Source organism: Microtus ochrogaster, linkage group LG4 (assembly GCF_000317375.1).
Source record: "Microtus ochrogaster isolate Prairie Vole_2 linkage group LG4, MicOch1.0, whole genome shotgun sequence".
Taxonomy (NCBI): Eukaryota; Metazoa; Chordata; class Mammalia; order Rodentia; family Cricetidae; genus Microtus; species Microtus ochrogaster.
The window spans coordinates 21,316,145-21,325,409 of NC_022030.1; the positions used below are offsets into that span (position 1 = coordinate 21,316,145).

Consider the following 9,265-nt stretch of genomic DNA (forward strand, 5'->3'; position numbering starts at 1 on the left):
GGCCAGTCGCCTCCGGGCCCCATCGCCTGTCGCCGCGCTCTGCGCACCCGCTGCCCTGCGCGGCCATGGGGACGCTGCTGGCCCTAGTGGTGGGCGCGGCGCTGGGTGAGTGTTGCTGGGGGACACGCGTCATTGGCACTCGGGACGCCCCCCGCCCGCGTGGCTCAAGCTCGCTCAGTCCCTGCTTGGGAAGTTGTGCGCGGTGAGAGGTCACTGGGGTCGCGGGACCCCAGACGACACGGGAAGAAGATCCTGGAGATACAGGAGATTCTCGGGGGTTGGGGGAGCACTTGGCACGGAGATTGGTCTGCGGGCGCCGGGCCGGGGGCGAAGAGACGCGGAGTCAGCTGCTTGCAGAGCCCCGCAGGCTGCAATGTGACACCCACAGCCGCGTGAGGGGTAGGGGGAAGGCGTCGCCTGGGGACTGGGGCCCGGAGAGACAAACCCGGAGGGATGGATACCGAGGGAAGACATCAAGCATGCCCTGGGAGTGGGAATAAACCAAGAGACTGAGGCAGACGACAGGGACATTGGAGCGAGAGAGTTGAGAGCCGGAGCCAGGGACAGAGAAACTTGAGAAACGTGGAAAGATCTGGAGAGACCGAGAGGGGATGGAGAATGCCAGCCAGATGGGAGTTTAAAAAACAATAACAGTAATAGTAATGGTGAGACATACAAGGATGGGAAGACAGAGCGAGGGACACAGCAGTGCTAGGACCTCAGACACCCCTAGGAGGAATAAATATAGGGGACACTGAGGCAACACGGAAGGTGAACCAGAAGCCCTGAAGACTGAGAGATCAGGAGGCTGGGGGACAAGGAAGGGACCCAGAGCTCCAATAGGAGACAGGACTTCGTCAGCTAGTGAGTGGTGGAGGCAAGCGGTGACAGGTAAGAGGGTGAAGGAGGGACCTGAGGCTAAGCAAAGACCCCGAGGCAGGAAAGAACTTTTAACTTAGAGTGAATGTCTTGAAGTGAGGGAGTCTGTGAAAAAGGGGACAGAGCAGGGTGGTGAAATTGGGGAGGGGGTGGGTTACAGAGAAGCTAGAGGGAGGAGTGGGGCTGGAGTGAGCCCTGCTCAGCCAACCTTCCCATCTCTCAAGCCGTGACTGGTTCTGCAGACCAGTTTGGTGGGATTGACATGGACCGCTAGAACCCCTGCCTAGAAGGCTGTCGGCCTTTTGAGGGCCAGGGTGCTTCAGTGGAGTTACTCACCCCAAGGATATCCTCCAAAGTGCATATTCTACCTAGCGACTACCTAATAGGCAGGGGAAGGGAAGAGTGGGTGGGGGGTGGGAAACTGAGGTTCCCAGAAGATGGGGGGCTTGTCAAGGTCACACAGCCAGCGAGAATCAGGGATAGGTTTGGCATCCACTCTGTGCAGAAATGGTGAAAAGGAAACAGATGGCTTTTGTGGGGCAGCAAGCCCGGTGCTGCCTAGAGTGGCAGGTGCCTTGCTGAGTTGAGCCCACTGTGTCCGCAGTGTCCTCAGCTTGGGGGGGCTGCGTGGAGGTGGACTCCGAGACGGAGGCCGTCTACGGGATGACCTTCAAAATCCTGTGCATCTCCTGTAAGCGTCGCAGCGAGACCAGCGCCGAGACTTTTACAGAGTGGACCTTCCGCCAGAAGGGGACAGAGGAATTTGTCAAGGTATGTGTGGGTGCCTGGGCTGGGTTAGCATCCAGGGGATTGAGCCCGCAGTGCTGGATCTCAAGGCTGCTTGCTTTCTTTTCGGTGTTGCTTTTAGTGCTGTGGAGACAGGGTGTCGCTAAGTAGCTCAGTCTGGGCTCTAACTCTTGGCAATCCTCCTGCCTCAGTTTCTCAAATACCGGGATTACAGGCAGGCATTTGGCTGGTGTGAGTGCTTTGCTAATGATGAAGATGTGGATATGATGAGTGACCTGGGTTTAAATCCCCATTATTAAAGACTACTGATCACCTTAGGCAAGTCACTGCACATGGGTCCTGTAACTATGAGGGGTCGTGGTCTCTGCCCCATATTTTTTTTTAAATTACACTTATTGTATGTGTGTATGTCCATGCCATAGCATGTGTGTGGAGGTCAGAGCATAACTTGCAGGAGTCCATTTTCTCATTCTACCACATGGGTCCTAAGGGTCGAACTCAGGCTATCAGTGTGGTGGCAAGTACCTTAACCTGCTAAACCACCTCACTGGCTTCAGCCCCTTAGGTCTGCACAGGGTTGAATGAGTTGATGCAGCTGGCATATGGTGGGTAGTGAAAACCTGCCACTGGCACCAGCAAAAATGTCTTGGGCAGCCATAGAGCAACATCAAAGGGCAATGTTTTACTCTGTGTGTATTCTGAAATGTGTGTGTGGTAGGACAGGGAGCCTGTGTCCAAGGGCGACCAGTGTCTGGGAAAGAAGTGTGGAGAAGGGGAATGCAGAAGCAAGGCGGAGCTTCAGACTGTGGGATTGTGTGTGTATGTGTCTCAGGGCTAGGACAGTCGGGGGCTGCCATGGTCCCAGCTGAGATCTCAACCTCCTTGACCCCTCACTGCCCAGGTCAAGATGCCTGGGCTTGGGCTGGGGACACAGCTCAATGAGAGAGCACTTGCCTGAAACCCACCAGTAAGGAACAGAGGGTGGGGCTTGGCAATAGAATCCTTGCCAGAAATTCAACAGTGAGGGTCTGAGGCATGGCTCAGTGGTAGAGCCCCTGACTAGCATATGCAAGGGTTACAATGCCAGAACCACAGAAAGAACAAAACAAAAGATGCTGCCACCATATATACATCATCTGTCCTTGGGAGGGTCAGGATGAGGGACAGTATGGTGGCCACACTTGTGGAAGACAGACCCAGTGACTTACATACCTCACTCATCACTAATCACCCCAAGATCCTACGTTATGAGAATGAGGTGCTGCAGCTGGAGGAAGATGAGCGCTTTGAGGGCCGCGTGGTGTGGAACGGGAGCCGGGGCACCAAGGACCTGCAGGACCTGTCCATCTTCATCACCAACGTCACCTACAACCACTCTGGGGACTATGAGTGCCATGTCTACCGTCTCCTCTTCTTTGATAACTACGAGCACAACACCAGCGTCGTCAAGAAGATCCACCTGGAGGTGGTGGACAAGGGTGAGTCAAGTCTTGTCACCCTCCGGCAAGCCAGATGGAGGGACAGATGGAAAGAAGGGGACAGGCTGGTGCCACACAGAGACCAGCCAACGGCCCGCATCCACAGGGGGAAGGACACCCCTTTCTGGTTCTACAGGCTTCAGCCCACAGGAGGTCAGAGTAGGTCTTTCCCCCATAAATCGTGTGCACTAAGTTGTACTCAAGCTGTGTGACCTCGGACAGGTGTCTTCCTTTCTCTGAGCCCCAGGATTGTCCCTAGGGACTGGAGAGAATATCGTATATGCCTTGGAGTGTCTCTTAGGTGAGGGCACACAGTAATGAGCTGGGGCCTTACTGGGGACCACAGAGGCCTGGGGTGTTTCTGAGTGGAGCCAGCATTTTGCTTTTAGCGTCTTTGGACTGCTTTCTCAGACCATAGTTTTTAGTTTTGAGGTAGGGTTTTGCTTTGTAGCCCAGCCTACAAGCCAACTCCCTTTTGTTTGTTTGTTTTTCAAGGCAGGGTTTCTCTGTGTAGCCCTGGCTGTCCTGGAACTCCTTCTGCAAACCAGGCTGGCCTCGAACTCACAGAGATCCAACTGTCTCTGCCTTCTGAGTGCTGGGACTAAAGGCGTGTGCCACCACTAGGAGACAGAGCTTCTTCTGATCAGCATATGTCGGAATTTTCCAGAGTTCGTGTGTCCTCTTGTCTTAGAAAGTCAGGGAGCTATTCCAAGCCTGGAGGCAGTGAAGGACTCTGGGAAGTGAATCCCTGGGGGCCAGTAGCACTTCCCGTCCTCCCGACCTGGTCCATTGACATTCCGACTCCTTTAAAAAGTCCCTGTTGGACCCTCCCACTAGCATCTGAGAGAGGGGCTTCACCACCCCGTATTGTTGAAACAAAGGTCCAGGCTCGGGGAGGTGAGATCCTGCAACCAAGTCACCTGACTGGGTCGTGGATCTGAATCCAGCCTTGCTTGGTTTAACAACCCCCAGCCCCAGGCGGTTTCTCGCGTGCATCCGTGTTCCCTCAGCCAGAGTCTGCAGGATCCTTGTTATAATTAGCTTTTTTTTTTATGTTTCTCATCAAAATGGTACAGAAGGCAAGTGAGAGGCGCATCCGAGGGAGGCACGGGGACGTCACCACGGTGGGTGTGTGGTGGGCGGTGGGCACAGAAAGTGGAGTTTTGCCTGCGAGGTCCGGGTCCAGGGGAGCGAAGGCCACTCCAGACCCGGGCATCACAAACCCCAGCTTCTGAGGGGAAGCTGGCGAGCGCCCTCAGTCTCCGCCTGGCCTCCGGTGGGCCCTTGCTCAGGCCACGCCCACCGTCAAGCTTGACTTTTATCCACGTTCTCGGCCAGCCGTACATAACTCTCCGTCCTGCACTCTTACTGTGTTCAGAACACAGAGCCCTTTCCGCTGAGCTCACGCTTCCAGAAGAATCTAGGTAGCATGTTCTACCTGCCATACCACAGTACTGCTGCTTTAATTTTCTTTTTGACAATATTTATATTTCTTCGGTGTGCGAGGCGTACGACGTGCACACGTTGTGCGGCACACGTGGAGGTCAGAGGTCAACTTGTGGGAGTCAGTTCTCTCTCCTTCCACCACGTGGACCCTGAGGAGCAAACGCAGGTTATCAAACTTGGCGGCAAATGCCTCGACCCGCTAGGCCATCTCAGTAGCCATAGTTTATGTATTACTTTTTGGTATTTAATTACTTACTTGCATGTTCATTTTGAGACAAGTCGTCCACTATGTAGCCCAGGCTAACATCAGATCCAAATTCCTACTCAAACAAATTCTCCTGCCTCAGCTTCCTGAGTACTGGGATTATAGGTGTGAGTCACCACACCTGAAAAACTAATGTGTGTTGTTTCACTTTCCCAGACCCAGAGTTTCTCTTGTAGCCCCGGCTGTTCTGGAACTCGCTCTGTAGACCAGGCTGGCCTCGAACTCTGAGCTCCACCTGCCTCTGCCTCCTGAATGCTGGGATTAAAGGCGTGTGCCACTACCCCCAGCTGTCCATAGCTGTTTTCTTTTTTCTATGTTCTATTTTTGATTTATGTTCCTTTGGGGGCTTTAAAGAAAAGACAAGGTCTAATGTTAGACAGGTTAATGTTCGACTTGCTTTCTAACCAAGGATAACCTTGAACTCCTGATTCTCCTTCCCGTACCTTCCACATGCCAGGATTAAATGTATGTGCCACTTTGCCCGTTCTCTTGAGTGCTGGGACGCAAGCCCAAGGTTCCGTGCATGCTAGACAAGCACTCCCTCTGTAGCCCAGGCTGTTGTGAGACTCTTGCCCCAGCCTCCCAGGTGCTGGGCCCAGAGGTGTGAGCCATCTCACCTGGTTCTGACCAGGTCTGGTTCTTGATGTCACCTGCTGTCTTGCTGTGTTCCTGGCATCACCCATTGTAGCCCCTAAACACGCTTGGAGTCACATCCCAAAGCCAAGTGATGGATGGAGGTTGGAAGGTGGCAGGAAGCAGCTGGGCTCTACAGGGGACATAGTTACACACTCAGAGGATCTGCCCCTCACAGTGTCTGAGGCTGCCGAGGACTCTGGCCCACAGAAGGGCTGCTGTGTGGACCCAAAGGCAGTCTTAGACGATTCTAGGGGCCTTAAGTAGGCAAAGGCCTCGATGGGGACCCTTCCTGAGGCTGAGATAGAAGCCGGGCTGTAGGGAGAATTCAAGGCTAGCCTGGGGAACATGTCAAGACCCCATGACAAAATGGAAAAAGGGTTGTAGCTAAGTGGTAGTACTGTCTGGGTCCAGTCCTCAGGAAAGATGGGGTATTCAAAGAGCGCCCCTGGGAGCCCCTCCATGTGATCCGGTGGGCTCTCCCTTGGTCTCCTCTGTAAAGTGAGGACTCCTGCAGTTCCTCCTCCTGAGATGCCCAATGGCTTGGCAAAGACGGCCTGGGTTTTAATCAGCTGTTACAGGGTTCACCTTGGCCACAGGACAGCGACCATACACTCTGAACAGTTTTGCTTGGGGTCCAGCCCCAGCTCTGAGCCCACCTCGGCTGTGCGTCATTGGCTCAGCACCAAACTTGGAGTCCTTGTCTAGAAAATGGGCTGCCGATAGAAAAGACAACAGAATGGAATGTGGTTGTGGCATGCTTAACTCTCAGCATTTGGAAGGCAGAGGCTGGAGGATGGTGAGTTCGAAGCCAGTTTGGCTACATAGAGAGTCCCTGTCTAAGGCAAACAAAGAGAATTTAGCAGAGTCGGGTAGAGAAGGGTCGCTCATGGCATGGACGTTCCCTGATGAATGAATGAATGAATGAATGAATGAATGAGCGAGCAGATGGGGGAACATCCAGCCCTGTACACTGCCCTCCTCCCTCTGACCCAGAAACACCAGCATTGTCTTGGCAGGACAGCAAGCACAGGCTTGCAGGAGAGGAAGACCTCACTGGCCAGCAGGGGTGGGGCGGGGGTGGGGGGAATGAGATCCGGGCTACCAAGGGGGCCAGGGATGTAGGGTGGACACCGGCCAAATCTGGCTGAGGAGTTGTGCCAAAGAGTCCTTCCCCTCCAGTCCCCTGACTGGACACGTTCCCTTTACAGTTTAAATTTAGGCCCCATGAAAGGAAGCTGGAGAGGCAAGCCGGCAATGCGGAGAGCAGGGAGGCTTTCCCGAAAACAGCCCATGCAGAGCAGCACTGGCCGCCATGCTCCCTGTACTTCTGTTGCCTTTCCGCAGCAACTCTGAGTGTGTTTGTCCTCATCTGACAGAAGGGCACTGAGCCCCAGAGAGGGGGAGTCTTTTGCCCGAGGTTGCACAGCTAACAAAAAGCAAAGCCAGAGCCAGGTGGAGGTTGCACAGCTAATAAAAAGCAAAGCCAGAGCCAGGTGGTGATGGCACGCGCCTTTAATCCTAGCACTCCAGAGGGAGGCAGATCTCTGAGAGTTCAAGGCCAGCCTGGTCTACAGAGTGAGTTCCAGGACAGCTAGGGCTACACAGAAAAACTCAGTAGACACAAAGTGGCCTCAATTACAACAGTAATAAGAACACCCCTTGAGAGTCATGACAGGATGAACACTGTTCTGAGAAAATCGCCTTGTTTGTTTGTTTGTTTGTTTTTGCTGTTGGAGGGAACCGAGGCCCAGTGAGGCTTAGTCACTTTTTCAAGGTCACACAGCTGGCGGAGTTGAGATTTGAACCCCAGGCACTTGATTTGCAGAGTCAGACTATCAGCACAGCAGGTGCACCCTCCTAAATGTCACAAATGCCACAGGGAGGCAGGATGACAGCAACCCCTAGGCCCATCCCAAGCACCTTGTCACTTGATCAGAGTCCCTGTAATTCCCGTGGAAACAAGCACAATTACCTTGTTTGCGGCCCAGGCTCAGAGAGATTGAACCACTTGCCTGAGTTCACACAGCAAACATATTACACTCTGGGGCTGTTGTGTCTCCTTGAGCTGGAGCCTCTGCCCCCTCCTTAAACCACATCCGGCCCCTGCAGCCAACAGAGACATGGCGTCCATCGTGTCGGAGATCATGATGTACGTGCTTATTGTGGTGTTGACCATATGGCTCGTGGCAGAGATGGTGTACTGCTACAAGAAGATCGCCGCTGCCACGGAAGCTGCTGCACAAGAAAATGCGTGAGTGTGGCTGGTGAGGCGGGCTGAGGCCACCCTGGTGCCATCTGGCACCCCAGCGTCTGCGGCAGAGACGAATAGCGTAGCTGCTTGCAGATGAGAAGAAGAGGATGGCACCGCTGCCAGGCAGCAGAGCCAGGATTCGAACCCAAGTCTTTTGGTTGCCGCTACAGATTCCTGAATGTCACAGAGGTGCCCTGTAGTTACAGAGGCCTCTCAGATTCAGGGGTTCCCGCCCAGTCCTCTCCAGTCTTAGTAGCCCTGCATGCCTGAGGCAGGGACCCCATTCTGCTCAGGGTTGGGCCCAGGGGTCACTGTCTGCCTTGCTTTTCCCTGAACAGCTCGGAATACCTGGCCATTACATCCGAGAGCAAAGAGAACTGTACAGGCGTCCAGGTGGCTGAATAGTGCTGGTAAGGCTGATGAACCGCTCTGGGCACCGCCAGCCAGGAGGAGGGTTCAGGGACTGGGTCTCCAAGTCTCTACTTCTTACCCTGCAGGCCCTGGGCTTCACCTCAAGGAAGAGCCAGCCCTGACGGGTATCCTCCCCCGCAGTGGGGATCAGCCCCTGATGGGTACCCTCCCTCGCCTGTGGGGGGTCAGCCCCTGATGGGGACCCTCCCCCAGCAATGGGAGTCAGCCCATCGGTCTCCCCAGCCTCACAATCCTGCAGAGGAGCCACCTGGGTGGGAGCGGGCAGGGACTGATCCCACCTCACCCACCGCCTCCCGCCCACCCTCCCACCGCCATGCATGACGGGTGAAGCAATATGGCCGCCCCACCCTGCTTTTGCTGCCTGTTTGGGGGAGGGGGCGGTGAGGCGAGGGGGCATGCCCCGCCCCCTTCTTTTTGCTGATTTGCACATAGACCACTTCCCACACGCACTGCCAGGCCAGCCTGCTCCAGCCCTGCTTGATGGGGTCAAGAGGGGCCGGGACAGGAACAGTCGTGGGCAGGGGGTTCTGGGTTTCATCTCCCTTCCGCTTCCTCCGGCTGGACCTGGGGTTCCCTCTCCGTGACACCTCCTAGACCTGGCCCACCCGCCCTCTCTCACCAGCCTTCAATTGTGGTCTCTCGGGAAGGGCCTCTTCGGCCTCCTCTCTTTACAGAAGTAGTTTTGTTCATGAAATAAAGATTCTTGGACTCGAGTCTCCAGTCTCTCATTAGCATCCCCAGCTCCCCCGGTCCCCGTCCCAAGGCCTTGGAGTGTCTTTTGGGAATCCTTCTTCCCAACAAGCAGCAGGGCCCTGGCCACATTGGAGGGACTGAAGAAGGGCTTAGAGCTTGGTTAACAGTGTGACTCTGGGAGTTGTTATTTCCGTGGGTAGGAGTCAGGGCCGGAGTCCAGAAGGCGGCTTTGTGATCTGCAGGGACAGGCAACTGGACATTGGGGTTTTGTGGAGCTTGCTATACTCTGAGAATTCTGAGTAAAAGTTTCGGGGAGATGGAGAGGGAGAGGGTAGTGCAGTGAGACAGCAAGAAGGATGGAGAGAGAGAGACAGAGAGAGAGAGAGAGAGAGAGAGAGAGAGAGAGAGAGAGAGAGAGAGAGACCAAAGCAGAACGAT

The 9,265-nt window shown here is 54.7% G+C and overlaps 2 protein-coding genes across 3 annotated transcripts in view; one reads left to right on the plus strand and one right to left on the minus strand.

Moving 5' to 3' along the window:
* The window catches only part of LOC113457658 (zinc finger protein 420-like), a 1,205,902-nt gene that overhangs the window by 100,911 nt on the left and 1,095,726 nt on the right, over positions 1-9,265 (minus strand). The gene's annotated exons all lie outside the window — the stretch shown is intronic.
* Positions 7-8,847, plus strand: Scn1b (sodium voltage-gated channel beta subunit 1). 2 transcript variants are annotated; one of them, XM_005361197.2, is made up of 6 exons: positions 7-105; positions 1,484-1,650; positions 2,864-3,104; positions 7,561-7,702; positions 8,041-8,112; positions 8,200-8,847. In XM_005361197.2, the coding sequence occupies exons 1-5, from the start codon at positions 66-68 to the stop codon at positions 8,105-8,107; spliced, it is 657 nt and encodes a 218-aa protein (XP_005361254.1). In that variant the 5' UTR covers positions 7-65; the 3' UTR covers positions 8,108-8,112; positions 8,200-8,847. The 2 variants fall into 2 exon arrangements, with proteins under 2 accessions (XP_005361254.1, XP_013207023.1); XM_013351569.2 differs by lacking the exon at positions 7-105 and adding an exon at positions 464-891.